The sequence below is a fragment of the Pundamilia nyererei genome, unplaced genomic scaffold (genome assembly GCF_000239375.1).
Source record: "Pundamilia nyererei isolate P.nyererei 1_Seehausen unplaced genomic scaffold, PunNye1.0 scaffold00014, whole genome shotgun sequence".
Classification (NCBI taxonomy): domain Eukaryota; kingdom Metazoa; phylum Chordata; class Actinopteri; order Cichliformes; family Cichlidae; genus Pundamilia; species Pundamilia nyererei.
This window is the reverse complement of record NW_005187415.1, coordinates 5,447,635-5,463,248: the sequence shown is the minus strand read 5'-3', so window position 1 is coordinate 5,463,248 and position 15,614 is coordinate 5,447,635. Positions and strand designations below refer to the sequence as shown.

Here is a 15,614-nt window from a genome sequence, read left to right as displayed (position 1 = left end):
ATAATACACTACTTAAAATGATTGATTTCTATCTCATTTCCTGTAAAATACCCAGATGTTGTGCACTACTTAAATTACAAATGCAGTACTTAAGAACATTTTTCTGCTTTCCTGTAAAAAAAAAAGTTGAATTATTACCCTCTTATTCAAGTTTGTCTACATGTAAATTCCATTTAAGTCTATTACACCCTTGATCGTGGACTGTATTATAAAGTGCTACCAATATTTTGATATATGGACAAATGTTCATTTTTAGAAGGTGTAACGTAGACTCTGATTTTTGTTGTTTACTGCCTGATAATAAATAGATGTCCCTTATTAAATTAGTTGTATTTCTTCCTCACTTATATATTAGTTTACAACCATCAAACTTAGAATTAAAGTTGCTTTTTGTTTGGCTCCAGTTGTCCCTTGACGTCTCCATTCTCTTCACTTAAATCATGCACATCTTTGGTGCACTTGATTCTCAGCAGGACATTGGACAGCACGTCCTGATAGAGACTCAAGCAGATCCACCCGGGCAGGTAGAGCAGGGTGATAAGTCCCATGAAGTTGTGAGGATAGTGGGAGTAATCCCACGAGCAAGCGTTAAACTGCCTCAGGACCAGACCCCACGAGAATTCCCACGTGTAGATGAAGCAGATGTAGATGGGGAGTCGTCGCCAGGACCCCCAGCCCAGGCTGAAGTGCAGGTAAAGGTAGAGCTTCTCCACCACGAAGCTGCAGCTTCCGTACATCAGGAAAGACCACAGGGACGTGTGACCGCTGAGGGTCCTGTCAGACTTCTCCACCAGGTTGAACAGAGAGGTGAAAAGGACCTCGTCCAGAAAGCCGTGCATCCCGAAGAATAAGAAGCGCGCAAAGCCGGGAAGACCGTGCGGGGGTCTGCCTTCCAGCTGGAGGTCAGCGGAGAATGATGGGCGATACTGTAGATGTGACAGCTCTCTGTGAAACACCTGAGAGAAGTAGAGAGCCAGGATGTAATGCACTACCAGCTGAGTCCCAGAAACCACCCTCACTTGCTCGGCCAAAGTGTTAATGTTCCCGATCAGAATCTGCAGCCCGATGTAGATGGACGGGTAGAAAACAAGATGAAACACCACAGGCCGACCTAGGAAGCACCTCTTCTGTGAGTAGATCTTTTCCAGCGCAAAATGGGTCAGCGAATGCATGATGCAAAGATACGGAGAGGAAAAGCCCATCAGCTTAGGGTCCCGTGAGTGCAAAAGCCCCTGTAAGGATGACAGCAGGACATCCAGAGTCACGCCGTGCATCCCGTAGAAGTAAAGCCGCATCCATCGCGGCAGTCCTCGCGGCGGCTCCGTCGCGTCCCCGGTGTCTGAGCCCGGTTCTTGCTGCTGGCGGAGCTTTCGTGCCGGTTTGAGGCCACCGTCCTGCTCTCCCGAACACACGCGAGCACCGTCGCGCCACCGACCGGCCATGATCACTCTGTGCGGAGAGCTCCAGCTGTCCCCTTCCTGTGCATTGTTTTCTTTTATGTTGTGCTGCAGACGCGCAGTGAGCGAGCTGCGACTAAAAGCATCTCCTGCAAGAGTACGGAATGCTGCGTTCACGTGCTCCCCAGAAGAAACAGTTTTCTGAGTACACTTTGACAGGGTTTTAGTTTTCCTACGTACCATAAATGTGCTGTTTACGCTTACTTTTTCCTCATCAAGACGCCCTTTCCGCGGGCTGTACTTGAGGCTTAACTAATTTGTTTAGCGGATTTCCTTCCCGATAAGGAAGTGATATTTTTCAGCAAATCCAACTTTGAAACTGAATTGTTTAAACATGTTAATTACCCGCCAGTCTTCTCCTTTCCTTTGTGGGCACAGTGATATTTTTCAGCATAGTACATAAACGACAGCTGAATTACAGACCAGAATGAAGCCAGTGGTGGGATGTATGTCCTCGATGTGTGTTATTTCTGTTGTTACAGCACGAATAAAACATGTACCCACTTATGAAAATATGTCACAGTAGGCCTACATTTTAAAAGGAATGCATTGGTTTCTTTAATTTACAAACTGTTTAAAAGAGATGTGAAAAAATGTACAGGTGTACATTCACATTCACTACAATGCAACACTGAAAATGTCATGAAGAACCCACATTTTCCAATATTTTGCAAGGAAAATAGGAAACGATTCCAGACATTTATTAAAACAGGTACAAACATACATAGAAATACAGTCTATAAGGCAAAAAACAAATAAATAAAAAAACCCGAACAAAACAAAAGCGGATTTTGTACAATTCTAATGAGCTTTAAAGTCACCATGACCACGTTTATTCTTCAACATACCCTGAACTCTCATAGGCAAGGTTCCTTGTAATTTAAGATGCCCCCATTTGTTATGTTTAGGCCTCCCACTTCTTATTTTTGTTTTCCACTTGTTTCAGTTTCCTCATTTTTTTAAAGGCCAAAATACAAACAATGCCAAGAAATCAGAATCAGAATACTTTATTGATCCCTAGGGGAAATTATTTTTTGTTACAGTGCTCCATTATAAACAAACATTAACAAAGACAGACAATACCCTAACTAAGAATAACACAATATATACAGGCATATATATACATAAAAGTCACTTATTAATAAATAGCTGAAAAAGAACATGTGCAAGAAAAAGAACATGTGCAAGAAATGGCAGATTTGCAGCTTCTTGTTGGTTCAAAAATACTAATTTACGTCTGTAAAATGTGTCACTTTTCAAGGTTTATCTAAAAAAAATGTAATAAATTACATGTTTCTGTAACAGACAGCTAAGTCCTTTATGTCTAGATAAAACACTGTCTCATCGCTTGACTTTGTTGCTTAATAGCTGATCAATTCACACATCAGTGTTTAGTGCCTTATAAAAGAAGTGTCCAGACACAAACTTTGAAAGACCATTAGGCCAGAATAAAATATGCAACCAACTGTATACAACAAAAACGCTACAAGCCACAGTCATGCTAGAAATTATAAATATGATCAGTTTGATGCGCAGCCACTGATGTCGGTGAAGAAACACAGTGCTGATTTTGCACATTTCCAATAGCAGCTGAACGCAACACGAGCTGATAGAGAAGGCAGCATGGCTGCAGACGTGGTTAGTAATTGAGCTCACGTCCCCCTGCGACGTCCTGACGCTGTATAATTACGACTCATTAATGATAATTACAGCCGATTACTCTGCTGTTATGCTAGGCTAACTAAACTCATTTGTAAAAGCCACACAGTAAAGCAGTGTATTGAGGGATTGAGGGATCGAGGGATAACCTTAATCCTAAATCACGTGTTCAAATTTGTTTTATGTATTTATTTATTATTACATTAGAGTAAGAAAACAAAACAAAAATGCAGTCATTAGATTCAGGCTGCATGCAGACTAACCATGATGTTTCTCTACTTCCTCTTGAGGTTTCCTTCACTGTTTCGTTACTTCTGCACTGTCGTGATCTTTAATCGATAAAAAGATGGGTTAAAAACGTCTTTCTCAGTCGTTCAGAGGAATAGATTAAATCGAATTATCACCCACTACTCCAGCAACAGTTAGACTCACGACATAGCAAACGTGATAGTGACCACAATGATTTTATAACTGAACTTAGTGGAAATATGAGCAATAGGCTACGTGATAACCAGTAGACACAAAAATATACGCTCTCAGCTTGCACTATGCTGTCGAAATGCCCACAGCCTTTGCAAGAGCTTCGCGCACAGTGAGAAAGCATTTTAGGCTTTCAACTTTTCGATCAGGAAGTGAAACTTGAGTTTATGAGTCGCATTTAACCACGCTGTACAGGCCAGACGCAGGCTGCACTAATCCTACATGTAGCCAGCACCCACGACTGGTCTATATGCTGGCCAACATTACATTTGATGACATTTTTTTAATGCAGGAAAAGATCCTTGGGTGATTTAAAAATGGTGTGATCACATAGTGTGTCCAGCAGAGAGGCTTCAATTCTCAGAGACTTGTGTAAAATGTTAGCGAGACAACTTTAAATCGCAATCCCTTGCAAAGCCTTCAGTGTTGTACAATGCATTATTTTGGTCTTATGGTCATATACAATGCAATAATGTGCTCGGTGTCCCTGTATGACCACACGGGGGCACTGCTGAGCATGTTACTGTGGAGCTCATGTTCACTAAAGAGAACTGAGTGCATTTTCATCGCAGGCTTTGATGTGAATCCAGGCGGTGTGGGTGACACGGTGCAACAATTGTTGACGCAACTACAAAAAGTCTCTCGTGAAAGATGCCGCGGCTCGCTTATCTCTTCTCGAGATGTGTGTTTTCATTTGAGCCCTGACTGTTTCTGCCTGGGGTGCTTTACTCAGAGGACGTCTGTGTGTGTTTGTGTGTGTGTGCGCCTGCTGAGACAGAATGAATATGCCACTGTTTATATTCCACCTATTTCAGCAGTCATGGTTTCACAGACAGAAAATGAAAAAAAAAAAAAAGATTCAGCGCAAGTTGTTTGTGCTGAGTGATTTCTGGGAGTGTCGGCATGCATCTGTAGGTTGCACTTTTGGGAAAGAAGTGTATCTGTTTATGCATGTGTGTGTGTGTATTTGTGCGCACACACCCGCACAGGAAATAGAGATATCAGTGGTCTTTTTGGGGCACGGAGATAACGGCGCTCCTCTGCTGGCTTAGTATTATCTCAGTCACAGAATAGTGACAGCAGATTTAGAGGCGAGAAAGCAGAACACATTTCAAATAGTCTGGGTCAAATATATATGCCAGCAGAGCGATATCACTCCCTCTATTACATACCTCACTCCATTACCTCTTCTTTAACAGTAACACACCCTCCTAACTTTATGTGTAGAATGGGAGCCGCCAGCTTTCAGACCATTCTTCTATGGAGCTAGCTCTCAGTTTGGATTCAGGAGACAGACACCCTCTCTACTTTTAAGATTAGGCTTAAATCTTTCCTTTTTAATAAAGCATACAGTCAGGGCTGGATCAGGTGACTTCAAACCCTCCTTAGTTATGCTGCAATAGGTCTAGGCTGCTGGACCTATTGCAGCCTAGACCTGCAATAGGTCTAGGCTGCAGTGGAATGATGCTCTTGGTTTTTCGTCTACACTCACCTTTTTTTCCATTCACTATTTGCTTACACAACACTCTGCATTTAATCATTAGTTATTAGTATTAACCTCCTAAGACCCGAACTCTTCCACGGTATGCATTTTTAATTTCTCTTTGATATTTGGGCATATTGGGGCCCAAGAACGTCAAAACAAAGAATTACCAGATTTTTTTTTACCTTATTTTTGTTTTTAAGAAAAATAAGAGCCACATATGAGGATATTCGTTTAAATATTTGATATAACAGTAGCAGTATAATGTCCTCGTAAGTGGATATCAGGCCCTTGTAAAGCAAAATTGAGTATTTTGGTCTAAATAACCCAAAATGTGATGTCCACATATGTGGATGCCAGGTCCTAGGAGGTTCACCGCTTGTGCTCCTTCTGGTGCTTGATACTTCTCGAGCTTCTCTTGTTCCTTCTTTCACGTTGCTATCACTTGCTATAGCTACATCTATCACTATACGGCCGTCTTCCACATAGCAAAATTGGTATGGCCTGGATCTGGCCCACACAATGTGCTTACAGATGGCCCACATACCGCAAAGAATGACGGCCCTTTGGTGGCCCAGATCTGATGATGTGGCCCACACATGGGCCAGCACAAGGCCAGTTGCAGACACACTGCTGGCCCTGTGCTGGCCCAGAACAGTTTCAGCTCTGGCCCAGAACAGTTTCAGCTCTGGCCCCAGATGTCAGCCTAATGTGTACCTTAATCAAGCCATGTAATAACAACATGCGATGGAACATGATAGTGCAAAAGTAACATGATGAAACTCTGTTTAGACACTGAATGGACTGATTCTCATATAGCACTTTTCTACTCTCCCGGATTACTCAGAGTGCTCTATACAACATGCCACATTTATACACTTTCTCTAAATTGAGCGCTTCTTAACTACAGCCACACACATTCTTACTCTTGACATGCAGACTGGAGGAGCCATGGATCGAACCACTAACCTGATTAGTAGGTGCCCTGCTCTACCTCCTGAGCTACAGCCATCCACCGGCAAAGGTGAGTAAACCGTCACTAGGTTTTGGATAAAGTGCACACTCACAAACCTGTCAAACCTGCATTTGAAAGGTTGGCTACCATAGCAGTATATTATTGCAACATGGCATTTGGATCTTCTAACTAAAATAGGAAAATAGGAACATAGACAGTGCCATCTATTCCAGGCCTGGCCCATATCTGGATGACATACCACTTACCATGCCAGAAGTCAGCCTGCAGTGCCGGCTTGATACCAGATCTGGGCCAGCTTGCTATGCGGGCTTCCTCTGCTCGTCCACCACTTATCTGAAGTCCACAGGATCTTAGCTTGGTCATTCTCCATCACCCTAGTCGGTGTTTCCCATTTTGACCTCAGGACTTCCAGGTCATACTCGGCATAGATTTTTCTCTTACCTATTATCTGCTGGATTGTCATTCAATCCAGCTTTGTCCAGCCACTGGTAAGATTGCTTGACATCAGCCACTTCTTCTATCTGCTGGTGGTACATACCGTGTAGGGCCTTGTCCTTCCATGATGGCGCCTCTTCTTGCTCTTCATCCTTCTCAGGTTATATTTATATGGGGAAACCTCAACCCTTTCCCAGGCCAGCCAATGAATGTAATATCTCCAGCATGCCCTGGCTCTATGCTAGGGCCTCCTCACAGTAGGACATACTCAGCTGGAACACTTTAACCAATAGGCAACACCTTTAGCCGTTTCCTTTCAATGTAGAGGACTAGCTGCTCAACTCTGGACCGCTCCATAATTCCTGAACTCCTCACCCTATGGCTAGGGAGAGCCCAATCACCTTTTGGAGGAAGTTAATTATAATTTACCAGCCCTGGACATCAATTAAAATTCTAACAATTAGATTAAATGCCTAGCAAGTCCAGTACTGACTAGTGACAGCAACAACGATTAGTCGGCTAGTCAGCTAGTCATGCACATCCTGACAGACAGAATAAGTAGAAAGAGTGCAGTGCACCTTCAGTGCATGAAGAAAATTAGAGATATTTATTGATTAAATAGGCACTTGCATTGATCTCTGCTCTGAATCTTGATGCTACATTTAACTAACTTGGTAGGTGCAGCTCAGTAACAGATTGCTGTATAAACTTAGCGACTATGTAAAAAAAGAAAAGAAAAGAAAAAAAGACTCAAAATCCATTCTGATTTACACTAGTTTTTAACAAGTCTTGGCTTTTGACAGACTGAAAAGTTTTTTATTCAGTAGACTTTGTGTTTGCAGGCAGTATATTACAAATATACGGACCATTCTTTAATTAACAAGGTTATATATAAGCCAAAGGCTCAGCATGATACTGTATTATATTGTAAACCTCAGTGCGAAAGATCCTGGTAATAGAAATCCAACTGAAAATGATTTTCTTCATATCATTTCGGGATTTTCGAATATTATTCTGTGTAGTGAAGCTTCCATTTGATCTCATCTGAGTCCACAAAAGAGATAGAAAACGCCAGCACTGCCTCCTATATTGGATTTCTTTGTATTTCTCCATGCTCTCACTCATATTTTACAGTTTAATTTCATTTATCGGAGAACACAGAAAAGCAAATATTTGTTCTATCATGAGAAGAAAAAAAATAGATGAAATTTCATTACTAATCCAGATAAAAAATGTTTTTGTGGGGTTGTAAATGATCTCAGGGTGTTGCAAAATTATTTTTGAGTAATCCTCAGTTATTACAGCTCCAGCACATTTGACGTTTCACAATGCCTTGGTTATTATAATCATGCACATAAACTATTCAGTGCCATACTTCACTGAGGAGTCAAACAATAAAGCTGGCTTCTTTCCCTCATGAGCAGTTGTCATTTAAAATCAGTCCAGCAAAACAAATTCCTGCAGATTTATGAGACTTAAAAGAAGTGAGTGAAATGCCTTTGATCTGGATGCTTCATGCAACCATTACCACACTTCAGCCTGTCCTTCAGTGACCTATCAGCGTGTCTGATGTCCAGCGTGTCCGTGTTTAAAACTCTGTAGACCTTGAGCTTATGTCCTACAGTCTGTCAGTCTTGTCTCATTTGTAAATGTGGTACATTTTAATGCTTTTTCAGGAGAATCCTAGTAAGATAATAATAATTAAATAAAAAGGAAGACAGAGGAAATGATGTAGAAAGTATAATGAATATGATTATAAAAGGGTGTGTCAGCACAAAACATAAATATAGCCTGTCATTCTGACTCTAGAATCTGACACAAGTTGTGTGGTTTTTTGCCTGTTTAATGAAACATATTCCAGTTATAGATGTATGATGGACATGGACATAATGTGTAGGCTCTCAGCTTTCATTTGAGGGTATCCATATTTAAATTAGATGAAGGGTTTAGGAATTTCAGCTCCTTAACATGTGCCATCCTCTTTTTAAAGGGACCAAAAATAATTGGACAATTAACTCAAAGGCTATATTATGAGCAGGTATGGGTAATTCCTTTGTTATGTCATTAATCAATTAAGCAGATTAAAGGCCTGGAGTTGATCTGAGGTGTGGTGCTTGCATTTGGAAGATTTTGCTGTGAACAGACAACATGCGGCTAAAGAATGAAACAAGCCATCCTTCAGCTGCAAAAACAGAAAACTCAAATCTGAGAAGTTGCTACAATATTACGAGTGGCAAAATCTACAGCTTGGTACATCGTGAGAAAGAAAGCAAGCACTGGTGAATTCAGCAATGCAAAAGACCTGGACGTCCACAAAAGAAAACAGTGGCGGGTGATCACAGAATCATTTCCATGGTGAAGAGAAAGCCTTCCACAAAAGCCAACCAAATAAAAAACCAGAGGTAGGCGTATTGATATCCAAGTCTACCAAGACTGAAAATAAATACAGAGGGTTCACTGAAAGTTGTAAACCATTCATAAGCCTCAAGAATAGAAAGGCTAGATTGGACTTAGCTAAAAAAACATCTACATATGCCAGCAGAGTTCTGGAAAAACATTCTTTGGACAGACGAAAACAAGATCAACCTCTATCAGAATGATGGCAAGAAGAAAGTATGGAGAAGGCGTGAAGCATCTCATGATCCATAGCAACCGCATCATCTGTAAAACAGGGTGGAGGCAGTGTGATGGTTTGGGTGTGCATGGCTGCCGGTGACGCTGGGACACTAGTGTTTGCTGATGATGTGACACAGGACAGAAGCAGCCAGATGAATTCTGAGGTGTTCAGAGACATACTCAAATCCAGCTAAATGCAGTCAAATTGATTGGGCGGTGTTCCATAATACAGATGCACAATGACCCAAAATGTTTAGTCAAAACAACCCAGGACTTTAGTAAAGCAAAGACGAGGAATATTCTTGAATGGTCAAGTCAGTCACTTAATCTTAACAGAACTGAGCAATTCACTTGTTAAAGAGTAAACCTTGGACAAAAATGCCCACAAAAAACAGCAACTGAAAGCTGCTGCAGTAAAGGCCTGGCAGAGCATTAAAAAAGAAGGAAGCGCAGAATCTGGGGCTGTCCATAAGTTCAAGACTTCAGGCTGTCATTGCCAGCAAAGGGTTTTCAACCAAGTATTAGAAATTAACATTTTATTTTCAGTTGTGCAAAGCACTTTGAGTGCTCGGAGTAGAAAAGTGCCACAGAACCAGTCTATTTATCACTGATTTAATTAACCTTTGAGCCCCTGAAATGAAGGAATTGTGTTAAAAACAATTTATTTCCTCATAGTTTTATGCAATCTTTTTGTTCAGACCACTGAATTAAACTGAAAGTCTGTGCTTCAAATACGTCTGAGTTGTTTGATTTAAAATTCATTGTGGTAATGTACAGAACCACAAACAGAAAAAGCTGCCCCTGTCCCAATTTAAGGGCCCTAACTGTATCTTAATTTCAGAATGCATTTCCTCTCTCTTAATGCCACATGAGATCCTTCGCTCTGCTGCTGTTTTCCATCACACCTTACCTTTTAAAGTGCATATTTATTGTGGATTTAGTGACTGTTATGTGTAATGTACATTTATAACTTAACTTTGACTTGACTTGACTTTACTAATGTTCAGAGATTTCAAGTATTTAAATGACACACAAGCAACAACATGCATGCATGTCATGAACAATAACTTGTCTATTATTATAACCAATATAATACCAAAATGCAGCACCACCAATGCAATACCTGTACATATATATGTATATATCCCTATCCTCTTTGTGCTGCTTCAAAATATTGTCTCTTTGGAATTACACACTAGATGGCAGCAGTGCGACACAGACTCCCATGGCTTGGGTGGGCCCCTCTGACACCAAAATGTTTTTCTTTTAACCCCCCCCCCCCCCCCAAAAAAAAAATACCAAAAACAAAACAAAAACAAACATACCCCAAAACAAAACATGATGTTCACCCTCCTGGGCACGTATGGCTCAAATAATGGCCAAACGCTCACCGCACTGTGCTGGCTGGAATCATTCTGCTCCTGCTGTCATCGTACAGGACGTCACTCCATTTGAGGCACACAATCCAAATACGTTTAGTCCATCACAGGACATTTCTAGCACACTCGCTTCACATGAAAAAGGCACTTGTAAATGAACAAAATGGACACACCAGGTGTTTGATAGCCTCTCTTCAATTGGGCAGAAAAAAAAACCATTTTCTCGTCCCGTTAAGCTCGTTACAGGTTGTGAATGGCTGTAAGATGAAACTGCGCTACGCCTGATTGATGTGACGCTTGACCCCACCTCCTACCCACACCTCCGCCTCTGTCCCACAGGAAATGAATGCGAATCTCCAGCCATGCACTTAAAATGAGAACCTGAAAATGTAATTTCAGAACCCATTTCCTCCAATTTGAGCTGTTATTGAATGGACTGCTGGCCCTATGTCCTCATATTGTCTCACATGGTCAGGTTGGGTATAGTGATGTGTTTGTGTATCTAGCCTGCACGTGCATGTGCATTTTTCATTTTATACTTTTCTCATCTCGAGATTTCAAAAGCAGGCCTGTGCCTGTCGCTTAAATGTGGAAATCTGCATGAGTACATGGGAATTAGTAGTGCTCCTTACGGAGTTGGGAGAAGGGGGAGAAAGGAGGTGATAAAGATCGTCTAACTGATTGGAGGTTTGCACCGTTCCCGAGTGTCGTGGCAGCTTTTGTTTGCAGTTTCTTCCTCATTTGAAATTCTGTGCAACCCTGAGACCCTCCGGGCCTCACCTGGTCACACAGCAACATAACAACCTGACTCACCCTGTGTCACCTTGCTTTATACCTCTCTGCTCTTGCTGCATCTGCCTCTGAATGCTCGCTCCTCTCCTCTGCTTTTGATATTCTAATTCATTTTTGACTGACTCACACTCGCCCAACTGGTATTCACTGATTGCTTCTCCTCCGCTACAATTTTATGAACCACATCTTCTCCAAGGACGATGGGCAATATTATTTAAATATTCATTTAACACTTGCTACATAATTCTATTGTTGGAGACTTTCAGCTTTCCTCACCTTCTCTTCCAAGCTTCCTTTATTTTTGCCTTCTCTTCTCTTCTCTTCTCTTCTCTTCTGAGTAACTCCCAGTAGATTTCCTAGTATAATTAATCTGTGCTTCCTAACCATCATCACACATCTCATTTTCCTGCTCACCCTCTCCTCCTCTCTCTGCCCTGCCTCTCCCCCTGCTGTAACCTTAGTGACCCCTCCTTTACCCTTGTCTTAAATAGCCTCCCTCCACCCTTTTCCACCCTTAAGCTCATCCTAACCTTTGTTTTCCTTTTTTTGTTACCTGTGCATAGCTTTTGCATTTCACATTGCTCTTTTCTTCTTTCATGTTTGTTAGACTGATATTCTACTGACTGTGGCAGTGCTTGTTACCTCTTCTCCTCATCAGGATTTTTCTTCCCTTGCTGTCATAGACAGAGTGCAAACAAGTGCTCCTCGCTGTCAGGATAACACTGTAAATTGTGGCTCTCTACTTACATTATATATATTTTTCATGTCTTTCTATTCGTCAAAGAAGTAAAGAAAAGACAAAGAAAGATGTAAAAGCAGCACTGCTACAAGGTAAATCTTTTTAGTTAGGCAAAAGCTGATAAAGATGTGAGACATCAGCAGGACGAATCGCACAACTGTGACAATCCTGATCCTGTTATGTCCACATTTGTAGGTTTTAGGCTAATTACCCACCACTTCATTAGTTGCACCTTCATAGTACTAGTTTGGATCCCTTTTGGGCTTCAGAGCTGTTTTAATTCCTCTTGTCCCCTTACCCTCAACCAGTTGTGGCAGATGGTTTCGCCTCCCTCCTGGTTTGCCAGAGGTTTCTTCCTGTTAAAAGGGAGTTTTTCCTTTCCACTGTTACCAAAATGGTTAATATAACTGTTGTTTTTTCCTGTTTTCTTTGTATGATTGTAGGGTCTTTGCCTTAAAATAAAAACAAACAAAATTGAATTGAATGCATTCTTCTTAGCACAGATTCCATTAAGCAATGGAAACATTACACAGAGATTTTGTTCCATATACTGACATGACAGCATCATGCAGTTGCAACAGATTTTCCGGCTGTACATCGATGAGGCAAATCTGCCACATCCTAAAGGTGCTCTACTGAGTTGAGATCTGTTAAGCTTTGGAAAGATTTACTCAGAGATTTAGGAAATTCGGAGTGTGCTTTTCTTCTGTTTACAACTTCCTACGATAACTACTGTAGCTTGCTAACACATACAAAGTGTGGTCAAAAATTTCTGGGCTTCTACAAATACAAAAACTTTACCTTATTCATATCATATTTGTGCTCCCTGACCCATTTCTACTCATATTATGGGGGCAACTATTTTCTCCTCCAGTGTGCACAGCTTTCAGAGTATAAAGCTGTTATTACTGTCATTGTGAGCTTGCCGATATTAGCATTTAGCTTAGAGCTCTACTGTGACAATATACTGAATTTGCAGTGTGTGATTTGAAAAACATGAACATACGTCTGTGTCTTTGTGTTAGCCCTGCGATAGACTGGTGATCTGTGTGGGGTTTACCCCACCTCTCGCTCTATGAAAGCTGGGATAAGCTCCAGCCATGCACGACCCTGAATTGGATTTAACGAAATGGTTGGATGGATGAAACACAAACACTTCTTTCTTTACAAGCATTATAGCCTAAGATTCTCTTTTGTCAACCAGACTGCTGCATGTTCTTCGTCTCCCATTTTTTTCTTTTTTTGGGTGACATTTCAAAAGTCCCTTCAAAAACTCGCTCAGCACTCATAGTAACATTTTCAACCTTGAGTGCTTTGCTTTGAAATCAATAAACATGTTATGGCCTATGTGAAGTGGGTTGTTTTCCCCCCTCTTCCTCTGTCTTTCTCTCTTGTGTCTCATGGTGCTGGTGGTTCAGGTCCAGCTGACTCCACTCAGCCATCAGCTCAGCAGAGAGGGGGCACGGCTGATGTCAGTGGACCATTGTTTTTGCCAGAGTTTAAGCTGCCCACTCCTTTCGGTGGAAAGGAGCGCTTGCTTGTTTGGCTTACTCCTTCTGTTGACCTGCAGACCAGGTTTTGCGTATGCGTGTGTATGTGTGTGTATGTGTGTGTTTTTCCTACAGCCACACTTATGTAAGCTGTTTTAAAATGTTGATAAACCTCTTGCTTCTTTGTCTCGTTTTCTTTCCAAAACACTGCAGTTGTTTTCCCCCTCATCCCAGTTGAATCTTTGTTGAAGACTTGTGACTTTGCCGTAACCCTTATGTATTGTTGCAGATTCAGTTTGACCTGGTTTGACATTTGACAGCAGCAAAAATAGTCTAAATTTCTTTTCTTTTAGTCTGACACTTTAATACTTTTCTTATAGTGACCCATAAAAGCCCACAAAAATCAAAATATTTTAAGGTTTTAAACAGTTGTACATGCTGTTCTGGGTCAAATTTGATTCACAAGTATTGCAGTGGATTTTAGATGCACCAGCATCAGTCAATTCAAAGGAAATTGTGTTTTTAAGGAAATGTCTTTGTGCATTTTCTATGAGAAAGTGGTGGCAGGATTCAAGGGGACCTTGATTCAATCACAAAAACTGTCTGTGCTTCAACCACATTTGCTCAGGTTCCTACAGATGTGGTCGCCTGATGGTATCTGGAGGATCATGGTAATGGCCAGTATTTGTATTTGTATTTGTATCATGCAATGAGCATGATACAAATACAAAGCTTAGAAGTGATCATATGTGGTGCACATAAGGAACAGATGCCATACAGAGTATCTGGAGTGGTTTTCCTCCAAGTACTCCAGCTTCCTCCTGCAATATAGGGTCATAGGGTTAAATATGAAAGACAGAAACAGCCTCTCTAAAGTTCAGTATGCACCTTTCATAGCATAGCAACAGCAACCTCTCATACTTCGTCTCAATGCTAACTTAAAAATGTAAACATCATTTCTTATTGCCCAAACTCTATTTCAGACTTTGACTTCTCCTCGGTGACACTGCTCGGTGACATTCGTCTATCCTGGCCTGAAAGGAGACGCTACCGGTAGACTGCAGCGACAACTGCCAGCATCTGAGCCAGCCAGACTCCGTTTGTCTCTCTCATCATGGTCACCTAAATGCACAGTAATAGCAGGTTTTGTAATAAGACAGATCGCGCTAACATGATATGCACTGTTAGTTGATTATTTACCTGCCGCATTAACGGGAGAGGACGTGCAAACGTTACCGCTGCTGCTGGGTTGAGATTCACGAGAGCGGAATTAAAAACACGACATTCATTTAAAGTCATCGCGTGTTTTGTGAGCAAATGCTTTTGCATATTCGTAGTGTTTCCTCCCTTAAATTAAATATCCACTTTGCAAGTATTGCAAGTTGCCCTGTTGTCATCCGTTCTCGTAAAGTATAATCAAACTTTTGAGCGTTTGAGCTGCTTACGCGCCGTGTTTCCTGCCAGGTAAATGACGCTCCGCAACGTGGTGACGTCATTCGGGGCGACTGGAATCGATAAGGGAATCGTTTGCAAAAATGGCAAACAATTCCAAGGAATTGAAACAGTGGGAACTGGTTCTCAACAAGAACCGGTTTTCGATACCCATCCCTTCTGTTATATTGTTGGCAGAGGCTAAGCTAAAGGATAACTAACATCATACACACAAACAAGAGTAGCCCACATTACCTACTCTTACGCATATTTTTCACACTGCTATATCTCTTTTTTCCTACCTGCTCTTTGCATATCTGTTGACTCACTCTGACAGTTACAAGTCTTTTTATCCTTCCTTTGACCTTTGCTCATCCTCATTATTACTTATAATGAGTACCAAACAGTCTCTGCTCTGTGTTCCTCTGGTTTTTTATCCGGACTTCTCCAACTCTTTCTGTGTTTCTCTTTCTTTGTCTAGACAGCCAGGGCAGAATCGGATGGCATGATTAAATTTTAGCTGCCCGGGGAAAGAGCTCAGGCTGTTGGTGGGACTACTTCTGTGGTTATTTTCAGGGATGGAACAAAAGAAGGAGGATGGATAGTAATGGACAGACAGACTCTGTTATGTATTACGTATTGTAAGCCTGTGTGAATCCTGTCAATTTTGTTTACCA

The 15,614-nt window shown here is 41.4% G+C and overlaps 1 protein-coding gene across 1 annotated transcript; it reads right to left on the bottom strand.

Annotated features, from left to right (window-relative positions):
- Positions 1-271: 271 nt before the first annotated feature.
- On the bottom strand, positions 272-1,553 carry tmem229a (transmembrane protein 229A). The gene has a single exon (XM_005725268.1). It carries the CDS (start codon positions 1,440-1,442, stop codon positions 378-380), a length of 1,065 nt encoding a protein of 354 aa, XP_005725325.1. The 5' UTR covers positions 1,443-1,553; the 3' UTR covers positions 272-377.
- Between the last annotated feature and the right edge of the window lie 14,061 nt (positions 1,554-15,614).

Bases quoted from the DNA above. Each gene is read 5' to 3' on its own strand.
- tmem229a (XM_005725268.1), bottom strand. From the start codon at position 1,442: ATGGCCGGTCGGTGGCGCGACGGTGCTCGCGTGTGTTCGGGAGAGCAG.